Below are 19,001 nucleotides of genomic sequence, written 5' to 3' on the forward strand. Positions count from 1 at the left end.
TTAGAGTACTTACTTGGGATGTGGGAAGCATCCAGTTCTCCCTCCCTGTGGGGGAGAAGGTATTTGAACAGGAGTCTGCCACCTTTCAGGTGAGTGCCCAAGCCCCGTGGGCTATGGGATATTCTAGTGTGTGGTTCCTCAGCATCTCCTGTCGAAGCTTTGCATGCTGAATAAATTTCAGTAATTCATTGAAGCAAGGGGCCTGGATCCTGGGTTCCCAGTTGAGTGCTCTGACCATTACACTCCAGAATCACTCATGCTTGTGTTCTCTCTGTCCAAATCGTTCTTTCATTATTTACCCACAGGAGAGACTGAGGGAGCCCCACATTGGAATATCCTATAGCTCAGTGGTTCGGTCACCCTTCTCCTTCCCCTCCCCCTCAAGGCTTCTTGCAAAAACAGCCTAGGCACCTAGCCCCAAGAGAGGGTTGACAATCCCAAATAGAGGGAGGTGCCCCCCTTGCCGCCCAGATTTAAGTGCTGAACATCATGAGAGCAGCAGTGCTTAGCACACACCCCTTGGCTTGGCATCTCCCATTTAGGCAGGAAGCCACCTAGCTTTTGTGAATCTCTTTCTGAGGCACCTCCCTCTCCCCATTCATTGTATGGGGGAGGAGGTGCCGAACTCAGGCTTCGTGGATCCCTGTGAATTTCTGGGGACCTAAAAGGTAGGTGCGGCAAAGCTCAGCAACCCCAGGCCTACATTTCTTTGTGGATCTAGCCCTAAGCGATTTAGGGGGGTGAGTCACAATGAAGGTCAATAGACTCTTAAGTCACTTTTGAAAACAGCACTTAAGCTTCTCAGTCACTTAGGCATTTTTGAAAGGGTCACCTGTTAGCTTTGTTTATCCAGCCTCTATTAACAGCCAAAGTCTGCTCACTCTGACCCCTTGCCACTTCCCCGGACTTCTTCCTACCTTGGCTTGTGTCTAGGCCCTTTCCCCTAGCACCTTTCCAGGCTCTGTAGAATCCTTTCCATCTCTAGTAACAAGCAAACGCTTTCCTCATGGAGATCCAGCACCTGCCCTTTCAGCCAGGCTACTCCTTGGCTCCACCCCTGTGATCACTCCATGGCTCTCCTAGCACATTAGCAGAGTTCTCTCTCAGGAGACAATCCCAAGGCCAAGTAGCCTCTTTCCCTCGGCTTCTTTCCTCCTTCTGCCCTGAAACCCTTCCTGTATGTTAATTCGTCACCCAGTTCCTCCTCATGGGGTCTCATCCTTAACTGAGTCTGACACACCCTGGAGTTGCCACCAGGTGCCATAGCTGAGCTCTTCAGCTCCCCTTAACCCTTTCAGTGCCTATGTGGGTATGCACCCCATTATACCATCCCCAAACCCCGCCCCATCTCTCTACTTTGGAGATTTAACAGAGATGCCCAGAATTAGAGAGAAACTAGGTCCTGGGAGCTTCTGCACCCTGGCTTCTCACATACTGACGCACAGGGACTTATGCGTACTCCTCTAAGGGCGAACTGCTTGGAAATGGATTCCATCCCCTAATGCAGGGTGTTACAATCTCTCACAATAGGGACAGCAGAGGAAAGACATGGAGAACAAAACGTACTTGGCCACTTGGATAAGTGACCTCTTTCTACCCAGACCATCTCCCCCTGTACACACATGCGCGCACACACACACGCGCGCACACACACACACCCATTAGCACCCATTTGGGTTTCTTTAACGTCATGTAATCAAACAGGTAAAAAGATTGCACTTTCCAATATATATAATCCATGACGCCTGTACAAATAATTTATAATCTATCTACATCATATACAACTATACACAGTTAATACCTATATACATCACTACAAATTCAAAGCTACTGCACAAGTCTCTGGTTATGTCTAGAGTGCCAGGCAAGGTGAACTTATAGTTAAATCCCAAGACAGGAGGACATGTGAGGAGCTGTTTGTCAGCCTCTCAAATTACTGCCCTACATAGCAGCTCTTAGGAAGAGAAGTGCTGGCTTCATTCAGGCATTTCTTGACCTCCTTTGCCATCACTAGTCACAGGGTCTCCTTTGTATGTGTCTCCTGGGGCCAAATTCATCTTTTTTCCACATAAACTTTATGTTCTTGCTTGTCAATAATTTACAATAAACCATGAGTAAACTGAGGTTAAAGACAATGCTGTTTATGCTGAAGAAATGAAAGCCCTGTTGCTGAATGCTTCTGGCTTTGTTTATCTTGTATCCCCTCCCTACAGCTCAGGAGGCTGAGGTTAGCTGAACTTGGAATGAGGTGGCTAAATCTTCTAGCATAACAAAAATATTTCCTTCAGTGGCTCTGGTGAGATCCGAATACAAGGAAGTGCAGTGCAGTAGAGGTGAAAGAAAATTTCCTGGATTAAATTTTTGGATTATTTTTGTAACCCCAGTGATAATGGAACAACAATAGGGCTTGGCTTTTTTTTCCCCTGGAGGAAAAAGTCCAATATACAGTTTTCATAAGTAGAATAAAACACCTTGGGGAGTATAGCTTTTCGTGAAATCAGAGTACTTGAGTCACTTGGCAGTACAGTGAATACACACCCAAGCCATCAGTGTCTCATAATAAGTGAGGATGCCCCCATGGTGTGGGTGAGATTCTCATACACACGTTTACTTTTTTTTGTAATTAAATGATTCTGGGGGAGCTGCCAGGATCTCTTGTTGCTAGGGAGCCTCTCACCTGCCATCAGTTTTAAAAGTGATTTGCCAGCAGGCAGTTTATTTCAATAGAGCTTCCCAGGGAATTGTTTTTATGTTTATGTTTTATGCAATACGCTAAGCTGGGAGTTTGTAAAACTTTAGCTAGAAAGTAAAAGATAAAAACGCTTGCAGTGAGGGGAGAGAGTAAGTGGTTGTTTGATCTTAAAAATCGCAGAGCAGGCAGTGATGGGAGCTGCAGGAGGATTGAGACGATCTTTAAAGCTTACATGGGGGAAAATTTAACCCAAACTTCCCCCATGTCCACAGAGCCTAAATGTCCAAGAAATCCTAATGTTATCAAAATCTTTGGGCCTTAATCAAGGCAGTTCTGTGAAGGGTTATTTAGAGAGGCCTGATCTAAACATTGCAGCCCAACATTTCAAACTTGGATACCTAAAGTTTGGTTGGATACATTCTCATTCCACATGTAGGCACTAAATTAAGTAGCCCCTGATTGTCAGAGGAACAGTTCCCATTGGCCAGACAAAAGTCACATCCCAGCCTGGCCAGCTGTTCCATGATAGGAGTATGGAGTCCCCAGTGGGGGTAGGGGGATGTTGTTTTCCCTGCTATACTCCTGTAGGGATTCTGCTGGGGGGTGCAGCTTAAAATTCCACCAGCAGCTCTTGTGAGAGTCTTGCTGGCTTACCCCTCAGTTGGGATGCACTGACTCAGCACTCCCCTACGGTTATCTTCATCAGACAGCACCATCCCCTGTTCGGGCTGCTTTGGCTATGAGCAGAATCTCTTGGGGAGCACGTGCTGCACTTGAGACCTTATGGAACTGCAAATTAACCTGGCCCAGTACGCACTACATGACAACGCATTACCACCTGTAAATTGCCCTGGGCTCTCAGGCACTTCTCACCAAACAGAAAGCACATGAAGGCCAGGAAACTAGAGAAGCCACTGATGGATTCTTTGGGTAGCTGTTTCTGGTGACAAAGCAACACTGGCAATGAGGTGTGGGAGCAGAGAACAATTTGGGGTTTGTGTAACCCAGTGTTTAGGAGCAGACCCAGAGTCTCACGCAAGGAAGGTCTAATGATCACATCTATCGGGATGTAAGGGAAGCCATGTTAGCACTGTCCTGGACATTTTGGATTAGATCTGACAAGTTACTGAATCTACACTGGGTATCTGAAATGACTTCAGCTGGCAACGAGCAAGAATCAAGATAGGAACTTGTGCACCTGCTGCTGTGGGAGCTTTGTTTGATCCTAGCCAAAGTCACTAGCATGGAAGTCCCTGGCAGTTTTTCCCACAGATCTCAGTAGGAGCTCGACAGACCCTAGTGATGCACATGTTCTACCCAATTCCAATCAGCCCTTACAAGCTTTCTTCTTTGCTAAGTGAATGTTTGGAGCCAATTGCCTGTGTCCCCAAGGTGACTCAAATATATTGCTTTGGAACAGTGACCGTGGCTTCAGGTCTATCTGTGCAGCACCCAGCACAATGGGCCCTGATTAGGGGTTTCAGACACTATTGTAATATAAAATATTAAATAATAATAATTGCACCTTGTGCCCCACCTAAAGCAAGCAGAAGCCAAACTCTGCCAGCTTGTCTCCAATCCTTCTCCCGAAGAAACTCCTCCTCCCCTCTGACACACAAAGAGGAATAATGGTCTGACTCCTCTGTGCTCAGTTCCCCAGCCCAGCCTCACTCTCCAGCATTACAGGAATTCCCTGCTCTTCTACCTTCTCTCAGGCTCTGTTCCTTGGCTCCCACCTAAGCCACGGCATTATAACAGTTGGCCTGATTTTTACTTTCTTCTTTGAGCCCTAACTTCCCGTACAGTTGTAGCTTTACAACAGAAATTGTTGTGAAGTCACTGTAGGTGGCTTTTAGTGTGTTCTTCGGTCCTCGTTCTATTGTGACCCAACCAGGGATTCTTACAAATGCCTCTCATGTCAATTTTTTCTTATCTTCTTCACTGGATGATGCCTGCAAATGTGTTGATGGGCAACAGCAAAGATTTGGGCATGTATTTGGCCAGTCCCACATCCTCCGGCTCATGCAGGCTGAATTTCATTTTCCTTGTCTTGTGCAAGCAATAGCTGGGTTCCAGGCAAGGAGAAACTTCCACACTGAAAGAGAAGAAAGATACTTCTACTAAACATGCTGAATCATGGGCCAAATACTGATCTCAGTTACACCAGTGTATATCCAGAATAACTCTATTGGCTTTGGCTGTTGCTTTGGATTTACATCCATGTAACTAAGATTTATAATGTTTGCAATCTTGCACTGATTTTCTAGCAAAAAAGATTATCTAATTCATTGTTATTATTATTGTTATTACACAGTGCCTTAGGGTAGCCTTAGTTTGATTCAGGGGAATGCAAACTGTATGTACTACAGATAGGCCTGAATCAAAACTCCACCTTCAAACTCCCCAGATCTTGAAAGGCATTTGAAATCCAAACTCAGATCCAAATTTTGCATTTGACTCCAGTCACAATCCTTGAATCCAATTCCCTTGAACTTTGGGAGATTCAAATTCCAGATCCAAATGTTGAGGCTTGAGCCTGTCTAATATATAAACACTTCACTTCTCCATCACTGAAAGGCAGTCACTGCTTATGCAGGATGTGGCAGCATTTAATGGTGCATACAACACTGCCTAGTGGTTTTAGGACAGGAAACGAAGGAGAAAACTGCCTCAGTTTGAAACTGCTGGAGGAAATTTACTAATGCAGAATGTAATTACTCAGAGTGGACTTCTGCCATGACTCCAAAGCTAACACCCTGGTGTTTGCACAAAAAGTGCCACAGGACCTTTATGAAGACAAGAAGCAAGAACTTTGGTTTTACACTTCCTCCGAAGATGGCAGTCTCCCCAACACAAGCTTTTACCCAGAGGGGAGGAAAGCACCATCTCTGAACTGTGTTTCTCACAGCAACCAGTTTGCTCCCTCTCCAACTTCTTGAAGGCCTCATTTGTGGTCTCTGCAAACGTTTCACACACTGCACCATTATCTGTGAGCTTCACACAATGTTTCGCCTGGTGAGGTTTGTAAGAAACTGCTGTTGAGTCTTTTTTGCCTGCTGGGCCCCAAATCTTTGAGGTTACACTGTTGCCAGAGAGTAGTGGCTAGAGGTGAACTAGGCAGCTGTGTATGGCATCAGATTTCTGGGCACCTGCCTAAGGTGACCTATTTGGCCCAACCGCCCCTCCATTATGACGGAGGCGCGACTGGGCCAAATTTGAATGGAGTTGTGACTGAGAATACCAGGTCTCAATGCCACTCAATCAATCAGATTTGGCCCAGCCACCCCTCTGTCATGGAGGGGCAGCCAGCCAAATCTACTGCCCTAGGCTTACAGGGAGGAGAGGGCGGCACACTGAAGTTTTGCCTAGGGTGGCAGATTGTCTTTGGTGGCCTCTGGCTGTTGCCATGGGAAATCCCTTCCTCCAGGCTTGGAGGGAAGCACATCCCATCCACAGGGCTTTTTACAGATCACTAGCCTGTCTCTGACACCCAGCTGTTCCCCCTGATGGGCAACCCAGAATCACAAACAGCTTTCTTGGAAGGGAGTTCCCTCAAAATCCTCTTCAACGGCGGAAAAGAAACACAGATAGAAAGAAACAGAATAAGACTCGCTGTTGGCTATGTGTAATGAGGGAGAGAGAAAACAGGAGGAGAGGGCAAAAGAGGAGGGTAGCCAGAAACTAGGAAAATCAGAGATTTCAATAACCTTTGCCCTAAATAAGAAATAGAGCTTCACTTTCAGGCCTTACATCGTGAGCACCCAAACTGGCCTGTCTGCATGCCAACTGCCATCTCTATGCACTAATACTCATGCACAAATACCAGTTTGCACACCCGGCTATCAGAGCTGCATGTGCACACGCAGCATTTATGTGCACAGTTATGTGAGTATTTGTAATGCTCTGGTCTAGTGTATGATCACATCTCCTCCAAGTGGCTGATTTGTGACTGTACAGCCAACTTCTGTCACACAAAGGGCCAGTTTAAAAAAGGGACACATTTTCATACACAAAAAAGAATCTTCCTTTTCTTTGTCAAATAATTTTGACTGTTGACATTTTCCAACCAGCTCTACTCAAGTGGTAGCTTGCGTTTTTGGGCTTAGAGTCCTGGGTTCAAACCCCTGCAGATGACTTTGGTGGCTGCATATGAATTGGTTCATCATACGTTTTTGTTGGTGGTGCTACTTGGGGCAAAATTATGAAACTGTGGTTCTTAAAATACAAATCCAGCCTGCACAAATTCTTGAAAGAACCTCATTTTTTGCTGCTATATTATCAAAGTTGCTCACACAGACTACCCACTCCCACCTTCAGATTTCTACAGTGCCTTTTATCCTGAAGGATCTCCAATCACTCTATAAGCTGTAGAGAAGAATCATTTCCACCACCACAGAAATGCAGCCACTGCTGAGGTAGAACTCAAGAAACTCTTTAACAGTAAATAACATTCTACGACAGTTTCAAGCAAGAAATGAAGATTCCTGTATTCATATCCAGTGCATCATGTGCAAACACGCACTAGGATAATGCTTTCTATCCATGAATCTCAAAGAAGAGCTCTGTGGAGCTTGAAAGCTTGTCTCTTTCACCAACAGAAGTTGGTCCAATAAAAGATGTTAGCTCACCCGCTTTGTCTTTCACAAGCATTAATGAGTTAGACTTAAGAACCCCCCTATGGGAACTAGGAGAGTATAATCCGCACCTTACAAATGGGAAGGTGGGAATGCTGAGATATTGTGGAAGTCTGTGGCAGTGTTGGGAAATGAGCCAGATCTCCTAACCCCCAGCCATCTGCTCAAGCCACTCTCTTTTATTATTTAATATATATGATAAAATAGTTTGCATTGACTTAGTGTTTTCCAGGCAAAGATCTCAAAACACTTTACAAAGGAAGGTCAATATCACTGACTTCATTTTACTCTGGTGTTAGCAGGCACAGGGAGGCCATGTGATTCACCCAGGGCCTCTCACCAAGTTAGAAGCAGAGTTAAGACTAGAACCCGTATCTCCTGACTTCCAGGCCTGGGCACTAGCCAACATCACGTCCTCTGTAGTCTTAATAACCCTTGTGAAAAGACATGTTGTGTCTCCGGGGAAGTCAAACTTTAAATCGATAGCTTGATGCTTATTTAAAGCCTTGCAGCTAAGTCGCCTTACCCGACTACGTTCGTGTAGGTCCTTCTGAAGTTCTTGTCCAGGCACAGGTTGAAGGTCCTTTGTTCCATGCTCTGGATTTTGATATTACGTGTTCTGATCTTGTTTGTTGCTGACTGGAACAACAGGGAAGAAAAAGCCCTATTGAATTTTTCACTTGCCTTCTTAAGGCTGCACCAAGACAGATGGTGAATGTGTGTGTGTGCACACATCTATTTTTGAACCTTGGACCACAAGACACGACTGCTGGAATAGAGAGGGAACTGGCTCCTTCCTTTTATTTCCCCTGGCACAAATTGGCCAATATTTTCAAAAGCAGCCAGTGATTTGGGTGCCTACCTTGAGGCTCCTTAAAGGACACCCCATAGCCCCAACTGAAGTTTGTGAGAGATGCAGATGCTCAACAACTCTGAAATTCAGGCCCCTTTAAGGTGTCCCAAATTAGGTCTCCAAAATCACTGGCCAGAGTCCACAGTAACCGGGAAGGCCTGGTGCTCAAGCAGCCTTACAAGGGATCACTAGTGTTAGTGTCTTGGGGTGAGACCTCCCACCCCCAACTCTAAACCCTTTATGCCAGCGTGGGAAGGTTTCCCCGACACAGGCACTGCAAAACTGCTTTCTGAGGCTCCCTTTGCAAGCCCTGGTGTAGCCTGGGGTCATGCTGGGGGTGGGACAGGAAGGGTGAGTCGGGGCAGGGCTACAATGCTCAGTGCTGCAGAGATTCTAGGCAGCACTGTGACTTGGCGGAGATGGGGGAGGCTGCCACAACCTTGACAGGCCCCTAGGGCTGTTTAAGGTTCACTGAAGTCCCCAGAGCAGCCCAGGTTTAGGTGGGCAGAAAGGTGGCTTATAGCCCCCCTTCCCTTGGGCTGTGAGTCACTGAATCTCACCTGGGATGCCTGAAATATATGGAAATAGGTGATAAAGAACAGGCCCTTGGTCCATTTGGCCCTACAGGACCTGATTCTCAGGATATGTCTACACTGCAATTGGAGGTGTGATTGCCACTCATGTAGGCACACCCAGACTAGCTTTAAGCTAGCTAGTGAAGATCATGTGGCACTGGCTGTACGAGCCTGTGTTCCTAGCTCACAACAGGGTCTGTGCTGCTGCAGCTGCACTGCCAGATTAGAGCTAGCACCGGGGAGCCCACACAAGCTGCCCTCATACCTTCAGTTATACCAAGCCCTCTTTGCACCATTCCGGCGGGGCAAAGGGGCCTGTAAACAAGGATCAAACCCTATATCTAGTGGATGTTTGTCCTCTGGATCATAATATCTACTACACACCAAGACACGCTGCTCCAATGGCAGAGTCTTGCAGAGGAGAAATGCTAATACACCGTGTTCCATCTGGGCAGTACTGAGGGACAGTGACAGACCTGCTTGGGTTTCCAGCAAAAAGCTGAAATTTGACAGGGGAGAAAAACTGAAACCACTTTCTGAGCAGCTCTATGCAGTATCTCCTCCTCCTTTTGTAGAGCAACGAGGGATTTCCTTCTTCAGTCTTTGCAGTAGCAAGAAGTAAAATCTCTAATAAACATGCTTCTAATTACGTTTCTCCATCTACATCATTCATTCCAAAGGATCCTGAGCAATGGGCCAGATCCCGCAAACCCTGCTGAGCACACCATTTCCTACAGTGAGTAGCTTCCTGGCCAGTAGCAGGCTGTTCATGGTAGCAAGCAGTACCTCAGTAGCATCTGCGGGGTCAGGCACTCTAAGTGGACAGGTGGACCCATCACTGAGAGCACTGGGAGTCTAGGGTGCTGTCTTCCTTTTTTTAACACCCTTATTCTGCAATGTGGACAGGACCCTTACACCATGTCTGTGAAGCCAGGCTGGCTGGTCCTCCTTCCTCTGCAGCTGTCTGGGATTTCCTGGGAGACCTCTCATTCAAGCACTAGCTTGGCCCAACATTGCTCAGCTAGTGATTCTGAATCACCACCTCCAAGGGATGGGACACCAGGGGTCCTCCCACTTTTTACTGGCCATAAGGGCAAGCGATCGGTGGGAAGGGGCAGAGAGGAGTGAGTGGGAGGCAGGGTTACAGGGGGAAGGGGCAGTGTGAGGGGTGGGGCCATAGTTCAGGAGCCTGTGCCTCCCCCCCTCTTTTAGGATGCTTCCACCACTCCTGCCAGGGGCTCACAGCTACTTACAGAAAATGATCTTCCCGACAGGTTGGAGGTTTTGACGACTTCAGCAATATTTACATTCAAGCACGCCAGATCTGCAACAAAATCGGGGCATTAGACTGAGACTAGAGCACAGGTCAGCCCAGCCTGCTTTGTCTTGCCTGGGTGAGGTCTTCTGGAATTCTCCACTGCTAACTCTTCTTGGTGGGCTCCCCATTACCCCCAAAGGAACTATGTTAGAATGAGCTTCTCTCTGCTTGGAGTGCCTGGGTACAGCTCCTAGCATCAGCCCGAGGGGGCCCCGGAAAGCAACACAAGTTACTCCTGTCTTATTCCCTTGCACTACATAAGGCTGAGAGCACTGCCTGTGTAGTGACTCCATCCTCTGTCACCCCAAGGGGGTATCTCCATTGGGGTTCATAGGGCAGACACAAAGGAGGAGCTATGACAGCTGAAGGTCTATCCCCCAAAGACATCTCTTTCTCTCTTCCTCCCTTCCTCCTTGGTCACACAAATGCAGAAGAGGTGGGATATAATGGCACAAAGAAGCATAACTGAGTCCAATGATGCATCCTCAGTTACTGGGAGCTCCCTAAAAGTGAGGCATGAGACTCAACAGCCAGATACTTGACCATGAGCTGTAGTGATCATGTCTGCAGCACACGGATATGCATGCAGCAAGGACTCAGCTCCCGCAGCCCAGCCAAAGCATGCACTGAGCATTCTGAGATGGATTCTCTGGGGGTCAACCTCTTCTTTGGCTGTTCCAAGGTCCTGCTCAGGAGTCCTCAAAACCCTGAATTGCCTGAATAATTGGCAGCTCAGCAAACAGTGCCCCACCAGGAGAATCCTCACCTTCTGTTTCACTGGAGGGAATGGCTTTCATCACCAGGCCGGTAGATCGCAGCAAGACTTCTACCTCCTTCTTCCGATTACTCAGCAAAACCTGCACAAGAGACACATTTCACTCAGTTACATGTTAGGGATCAACATGTTAGGCCTGAATGAAACCAACTGGGTGCCTGATCCAGAGCACACTGGGACAGGCTAAATTTGTTTTTTCATTTGATTTCTCTCTCCCCTCCCCCTCCTCTCTGCTCCTACATTCACATTTTTCCTCTGTTTGTTTTTCACTTTGCTCCACTTTCTGCTCCACTTTTCACCCCACTGGATTTCCTCCCTCTGCAGCTTTTCTCACAGCCTCTCCTAAGCAAACCTGAGAGCATTCACGTTCCAGCTGAGCTTTCAAACCCGCAATATTTGGGTGGGTTCGAAACGAGGCAAGACACGGTCACTCAGCCCGTGGTTAAACCCCAAAAGACACCCTGCCAGCCCCTTTTAATGACAGAAAAAGCATAAGATTAGGAGTGGGGAAAACCCATCTAAATTGAGAGGAAAAAAGGTGGGAAAATTATAAATATAAAGGGCCATGTTAAAAAGAAACAGATTCTAAGCTGCTCAGGCAGAACAGGGAATCACCGAATCGTAGGACACAAAGGGACCTCGAAAGCTCTTCTAATCCAGCCCCCTGCACTCAAAGCAGGATTAACTATTATCTAGACCAGCCCTGACGGGTGTCTGTCTATCCTGCTTTTAAAAATCTCCGGTAACGGAGATTCCACAACCTCTCTGGGCAATTTATTCCAGAGCTTGCACATGTGTCTGCGTATTTAGCACCAGATTCTGTCTCTCTAATTCAGGCTCAAAAATGTCTTACTCAGTGAGTAGCATCACGGACTTCAGTGAGACTGGCCGCTGAGTAAAGCACTACGCAATCTAAATAAAGGTGGCAGAACTGGGCCCGTAGGCTTTGTCTAGACTAGGAAAAAGATGTGTGTTCTGAATAAAGTGTCAGCTAACATGATTTGAAACACTGCTTAGGGGCTAGTGTGGGGGGATGAACACCTTTACAAACACATTAGCTGGACACGGGCAACGCTCAGAGACTCAAAACAAAGGGAAACGATTACTACAATAGATAATAATAATGGAGATATCCCTATCTCCTGGAACTGGAAGGGACCCCAAAGGGTCATCGAGTCCAGCCCCCCGCCTTCACTACCAGGACCAAGTACTGATTTTGCCCCAGATCCCTGGGTGGCCCCCTCAAGGGCTGAACTCACAACCCTGGGTTTAGCAGGCCAAAGCTCAAACCACTGAGCTATCCCTCCAAGTGTTCATTGAAAAGTACCCCTCCTCTGTAGATGTGCAATAGGAGGGGAAAAAAGGGCCCATTAGACGTCATAATCCCATAGGCTAGACTTTACAGTTAACCAGTAAGGGGTCTTCTGTGTCCTAATCAATATTTCCAGGACAGGGGGGACTGGATGTCCCAGGAACAGCTGGCTCATTATTACAAAGGCTGATCCAGGAGCTGGCATCTCTTTTCAGGTAAGATGATGTCCAGGCACATTTAGCCCTCAAGCAATGCATGTGCTGAAAGGAGCATCTCACGGGCAACAACAAAGGCAGTTTTCCCTTGTTGCAGCGATCTGCCCCCGAGCCCCTGCACGCAGTGAGCTCCCAGATCCGCCAAAAGGAGTCCTGTGAGCAGTGAGGCCATGGGACAAAGAGTCGCATCTTACCTTGCTATACATTACTGCGAGATCTGCCCCAGGGACTTCCAGCGTTGTTTTCTTCTTCGTCTGCATATGGTCTGGAAGAGGGAAATCAATGGGAAGTGAGGGCCCAAATGGCAACATTGCTCATTCAGATGTGGCAAAGTACCTTCTTCTCCTCAGCAGGCTCAGGCCTTTTTAGCCTTGGAGAGACAGACTTGGGCAAAGCAAACCCTTCCAGGTAGCACAGGGTCTGGCTGATTCTTCCCTCAGTTAATCCCTTGTGCTTGTTTACTCCCCTTCTGGAGACGGAGTGCAGCCTTCCCTGCTGCAAAGGTTCAGAGCCTTGCGGCACCTAGCTTGCTGGCAGCTCCCCTGCTTCTCTCACCCTCCCTCCTGCTTCCATGCCAGGGAGGATTTAAAAAGGTCTCCAGCAGTTGGAGCCAGCTAAAGCTAATTAATTCCCTGATAACCCCTCTTCCAGCTGAACCTTATTTCCCTCTCATTATCTCTCCTCAGTGGATTGGGAGCAGACTTTTAATCCCCTGGGACTAATTACTACCCCTCCCTTTGTAGCCATTTGTCCTGGGTTTGCCACATATCTCCCCTGCCCCCGCTCAACACTATGGGGTTGGGCTACTTGGGTCGGAAAGCAGTGCACTCTTGACAGGCCATCCGCATTGCCATGTTGGGTTCCAGACCTATGTCGGACTTTGAAGTGCAAGGGCTGAAGCGACAGGAACCATCTTGTTACTCTCGCAATTTTGTCCTTGTTTTGGTGCATCCACTGCAAAGGGGCATGGTCCGTGACAAGGGTAAACCTCTGTCCAAGTAGATAGTAGCGGAGGCTTTCTATGGCCCATTTTACCGCCAGGCATTCCTTCTCCACTATGGCGTATTTCCGTTCCCTAGATAGGAGCTTCCTACTGAGGAAGAGGACAGGGTGTTCGTCATCTCCAACCATTTGTGAAAGCACTGCCCCAGCCCTACTTCGGAAGCGTCAGTTTGTAGGATAAACTCCTTCCCCCAGTCTGGGGCAACTAGTACGGGGTCTGTGCAGAGGGCCGTCCTCAGATCCGCAAAAGCACCTTCGGCTGCAGCAGACCGTTTTACTATGTCTGGGCCCCGAGCTTTTGTTAGGTCCGTTAATGGGCACGCTCTAGTGGTGAAGTGGGGAATGAACCGTCTATAGTATCCCACTAGTCCCAGGAATGCTCTGACCTGTTTTTTCCAGAATGGTCGGGGCCACTTCTGTATAGCTTCTAACTTGTTGAGCTGGGGCTTCACCACACCCCTCCCCACTATATACCCAAGGTACTTGGCCTCAGCTAACCCAGTCGAACATTTGGAGGGATATGCAGTCAGTCCTGCCTTCCTCAGGATGTCCAGGACTGCTTCCACCTTCTCCATGTGCGTCTTCCAGTTGGGGCTATATATGATGATGTCGTCGAGATAGGCTGCTGCGTACTTTCCATGGGGCCGCAACAGTTTGTCCATTAGCCGTTGGAAAGTAGCGGGGGCCCCATGCAACCCAAAGGGGAGAACAGTGTATTAATATAGCCCTTCTGGAGTTGCAAAGGCTGTCTTCTCCTTGTCGGCCTTGGCCAGGGGGATCTGCCAATAGCCCTTGGTAAGGTCAAGGGTAGACATAAACCGTGCCTTTCCCAATCTGTCAATCAGCTCATCTATCCTGGGTATAGGGTACGCGTCAAACTGGGACACCTCATTCAGCTTGTGGAAGTCGTTGCAGAACCTCATGCTGCCATCAGGCTTAGGCACTAAAACCACGGGACTGAACTATTGACTATGAGATTCTCAAATGACTCCTAAGGCCAGAATTTTCCTGACCTCTTTCCTAATCTCTTCTCTCTTGGCCTCCGGGATCCGGTATGGCTAGACGTTCACCTTCAGTCCAGGCTCTGTGAGGATGTGATGGTGAACCTCAGTAGTCCTGCCTGGCTTTTCCGAGAACACATCCTGGTTGCGTTTGATCAGGCTGATCACTTCTGATCGTTGTTCCGGAGTCAACTCCGGGGATATTCCCACCAGGTTGGGCTGGTTGCCTTTAGGGGATGGTGCCCCCAGCGCCACCACTGGAGCTTCTCTATCCTGCCAAGGTTTCAGCAGATTCATATGGTAGATCTGCTCCAGCTTCCGGCGACCCGGCTGTCGGACCTTATAGTCTTCTCCTATAGCTTCTATTTCTTCATACGGCCTCTGCCACCTGGCCAGGAGCTTGCTCTCCGCTGTGGGTACGAGCACCATCACCCAGTCCCCCACTTGGAACTTCCGGGTCGTTGCTTGGCGATTGTAATATGCCCGTTGTGCCCCTTGGGCTTTCTCCATGTGTTCGCGCACAAGGGGGGCAACTCGGGCTATTCTGTCTTTCATCTGTAGCACATGTTCAACAACGTTTTTCCCCAGGTTCAGCTGTTCTTCCCAGTCTTCTTTAGCCAGGTCCAGTATGCCCCTGGGGTGGCAACCATATAACAGCTCGAAGGGAGAGAATCCAGTTGAAGCCTGAGGAACCTCCCATACGGCAAACAGCACGTAAGGTAGCAGAGCATCCCAGTCTTTCCCGTCCCGACTCATCACTTTCCGTAACATGTTTTTCAATGTCCTATTAAAATGTTCAACAAGGCCATCGGTCTGGGGATGGTAGACCGATGTTCTAAGGGTCCGTATGTGGAGCATTGCACATAGGTCCTTCATCAGCTTAGACACAAAGGGGGTTCCTTGGTCCATCAGGATTTCCTTCGGTATTTCTACTCTGGAAAAAAACTGGACTAATTCTTTGGCTATGGTCTTGGACAGGGTATTCTGTAGGGGTACGGCCTCGGGGTATCGGGTGGCATAATCTAGGACTACCAGAATGTACTGATGGCCCCAGGCTGACTTCTCCAATGGCCCTACTATGTCCATAGCTATTCGCTCAAATGGGATCTCGATAATTGGCAGAGGTACCAGTGGAGCCCTTAAGTGTGGTTGGGGCCCATGTATCTGGCATTCCGGACAGGATGTATAATATCACCGGACCACTGCATAAATGCCAGGCCAAAAAAACCTCTGTAAAATCCGATCAAGGGTCTTATCTACCCCTAGATGGCCCCCGAACAGATGGCTGTGGGCCAGATCCATTATGGCCCTCTGATGCTTCCGGGGGACCAAGAGTTGTTCTACGACTTGCTCTTGCACCCTCACTACTCTGTATAGCAGATCATTCTTAATCATATAATACGGCCCTGGGCCCTTAACTCTCCCCTCCACGGGGACCCCATTTACCTCGACTACTTCTTTACGAATATTGTGGTATATGGGATCATTGGCCTGATCCTGACCAAAACTCCCGAGTGCAGTCCCCATTTGTCCAAATTCTGGGGGGGTCTATCTCTGTCTCCCCCTCAGGGAAAGCCCCTGGGGAACCAGGTCTAACAATAGGGTTGTTAATGACCAACTCCATCCCACTGTCGGTTAAGCCCCTTCTTTCCCCTACAAGTGTAGACTTTTGGTACTGGGTCAGGATCCTTGTCCTCCTCCTTTTATCTGCCCTCCATTCTCTCCGGGTCTTCCTGGACTTCCCCGGTGGGGAGAACAAATTCTGGCTAAACTCATGGAAGGCTGGGGGAGGGTTACCTATCTGGGCTACACCCTGGGTCCCCGGGTCATCATTTTCTTCTACCTCTTCCCCGGGGAGTAGGCTATCAAATCCCGGGAAGTCTCGTCCGATAAGGACAGGGTAGGGGAGTTTCGGAACTACTCCCACCGTCAACTTAGTGGGGTTTCCGAGAACTTCTATTTTTACGGGGATGGTTGGATAATAGTTGACATCCCCATGCACACAGGATATTCCCGAGGGTTTGGCCCAGGATAGTCGGTCCTGCATGACCAGCTTCCCTGAGACTAATGTGATTGCACTTCCCGAGTTATTAATGCTGTGGTCTTTATACCATTCATCTTAACAGGCCTAGTGTATCTATGAGGGACGATCGCAACCTCGACTAGACTTACTAGATCACGTGGTCCCCCCATATCTCCCAGTTCACATTGCATAGGCTCTCCTAGATTTGGGCATTGGGCAACAATATGTCTCAATTTGCTACAGGCATAACAATGGTACCCCGCTTGGGGCAGCCCCCTATTTTTCGGGCTGCTGGGCTTTATTCCCCGAGTATTCCTCCCCCAGTCCTCAAGTCTCTCCAGGACCACCGGCTGCTTTTCCACCTCCTTCCTCCCCTCTATTGTCTGGCCTGGCGCTAGGGCAAACTGGGGTCTTGGCGCAGAGACTGGTCTCCGATTCTGGCGCCTTCCTTCCCCAGTGGTCCGAGAAAGTTCTTGGGCTGCTAAGTGTCTCTCTATGAGGGCAACTAATTCATCATAAGAGGAAGGATCATTCTGGCGGACCCACCCTCGTATGTCCAGCGGCAACCCCCTCATGTACCTGTCCAACACCAGGATTTCCTCTACCTTCTCTGGCGCATGGGTCTCAGGGCGGAGCCACTTCCGGGCGAGATGGATCAGGTCAAATAGCTGGGACTTCGGTGCTTTGTCATCCCGGTACTTCCACTTGTGGAAGCGCTGGGCCCGAATGGCTGGCGTCACACCTGACCTTGCCAGGATTTCCGCCTTCAGCTGGGGGTAATCCATAGCTGCTTCTGTGGTCATGTCGAAGTAGGCCTTCTGGGCCTCCCCACACAGGAATGGAGCCAGGATGCCTGGCCACTGGTCTTGGAGCCAGGTCTCCTGTAGTGCCGTCCTCTCGAATGCAAGTAGATATGCCTCTACATCGTCATCCGTTGTCATCTTCTGTAAATAGCTGCTTGCTCGTAGGGGCTGGGTCTCCTGGGACCCGCAAGTCAGCATGGACAGGGCTTTCAACTGGTTCACCACTTCATTTAGGGCGGCTCGATCTTGGGCCGTCTGGTTCATCAGCAATTGGTTTGCCTCTTGTTGGACACGTACTGACACTTGCTGGGCTGCCATCTGTACCCTGATAGCCTCTTGTTGAGCCACAGTGGCCTGTATCAACATCTTCAGTACATCCTCAATTTTTTTTTGTTTTGGAGTTTTGTTTTGTTTTTTGCGATTTACCTTGCCCTGAGATGGCTTGCCACACAGCCTCACTCACTATGACATCCCACTCCTGACACCATGTGTGGCAAAGTACCTCCTTCTCCTCGGCAGGCTCAGGCCTTTTTAGCCTTGGAGAGACAGACTTGGGCAAAGCAAACTCTTCCAGGTAGCACAGGGTCTGGCTAATCCTTCCCTCAGTCAATCCCTTGTGCTTGTTTTCTCCCCTTCTGGGGACACAGCGCAGCCTTCCTTGCTGCAAAGGTTCAGAGCCTTGCGGCACCTAGCTTGCTGGCAGCTCCCCTGCTTCTCTCACCCTCCCCCCTGCTTCCATGCCAGGGAGGATTTAAAAAGGTCTCCAGCAGTTGGAGCCAGCTGAAGCTAATTAATTCCCTGGTAACCCCTCTTCCAGCTGAACCTTATTTCCTCCTCGTTATCTCTCCTCAATGGATTGGGAGCAGCCTTTTAACCCCTTGGGACTAATTACTACCCCTCCCTTTGTAGCCATTTGTCCTGGGTTTGCCACACAGGGTATACATCCAGCTGCAATGCAAAGGCACACATTGACTCCAATGGGAGCAGAACTGGGCTATATTGCTGTAGGTTAGTTCTAACAGCAGAATTAGGAGCTAGGAGGTTTCCTTTCCTGTTCTTTTACCAAGTGTCCCCAACCTACCAACAATACTTGGAGGCAGAACGTCTTGCAAATGTTTTTTTCAATTTCCCCCTCTCCCTACCCCCGCCCCCACACACTCTTGGGGCCTTGTGGCTTCAGTTACTGTGTGTGGAAGGACACAGAGGTGATGGAAGTGAGTGTGATTAAATAAGGAGAAAGCTTACTAAAGAGAGAGGGAATCAGGGATGAAGGGGAATTCCTGGTGGCAGAGGAGATGCTGAAACATGCTACACACCTTTGGGAGCTTTGCAATCTTGCACCTTGACACTCAGCTCGGTGAGGAACACGTCCTCTGCTGGCTCCTGAGCCTCGCTGCTGAAGAAAATCTGAAAATGGAAAAGACCTTCTCTGGGAGCAGCTTCTGATTGGTCCCCACAGAGCGACCCTCTGTGACATCACAGTCATCTCTGCAGCAACCAGTTGTGATATCACAAAGAGGCTGTGACTTCATATGTGAAACAAGCAACCAAAGGCAAGGTACACACCAGGAAAAACAAAGTGATTTCATGCACATCTCCTTCGTTACAGGGGAAAACTAAGCTCTGGGAGAAAGGACAGCCCTGCACAGTCTGAGAAAACCTCCCTAGAGTTGTTTGATTCCATATTTCCTCACAGAACCTAAACAAAGTATCAGGGAGCTCAAGAACTTCCAGAAAGAGAACACGGAAGTGGCCAGTAATGTAAACAAGGGAGATTTCCCCTGGGGCACTGTACACC

The 19,001-nt window shown here is 48.6% G+C and overlaps 1 protein-coding gene across 8 annotated transcripts in view; it reads right to left on the minus strand.

The window, feature by feature from the left end:
* Positions 1-1,657: 1,657 nt before the first annotated feature.
* Positions 1,658-19,001, minus strand: part of PIK3R6 (phosphoinositide-3-kinase regulatory subunit 6) — a 75,763-nt gene continuing 58,419 nt past the window's right edge. For all 8 annotated transcript variants that reach the window (XM_050919261.1, XM_050919265.1, XM_050919258.1 and 5 more), the window contains 6 exons: positions 18,520-18,610; positions 12,569-12,639; positions 10,839-10,929; positions 10,008-10,078; positions 7,853-7,965; positions 1,658-4,787 (listed from right to left, as the gene is read on the minus strand). In XM_050919261.1, coding sequence (XP_050775218.1) covers positions 4,631-4,787; positions 7,853-7,965; positions 10,008-10,078; positions 10,839-10,929; positions 12,569-12,639; positions 18,520-18,610 — 594 coding nt within the window. In that variant the 3' untranslated portion in view covers positions 1,658-4,630. The remainder of the gene's footprint in view (positions 4,788-7,852; positions 7,966-10,007; positions 10,079-10,838; positions 10,930-12,568; positions 12,640-18,519; positions 18,611-19,001) is intronic.

The sequence above is a fragment of the Gopherus flavomarginatus genome, chromosome 12, assembly GCF_025201925.1.
Source record: "Gopherus flavomarginatus isolate rGopFla2 chromosome 12, rGopFla2.mat.asm, whole genome shotgun sequence".
NCBI classification, from domain to species: domain Eukaryota; kingdom Metazoa; phylum Chordata; order Testudines; family Testudinidae; genus Gopherus; species Gopherus flavomarginatus.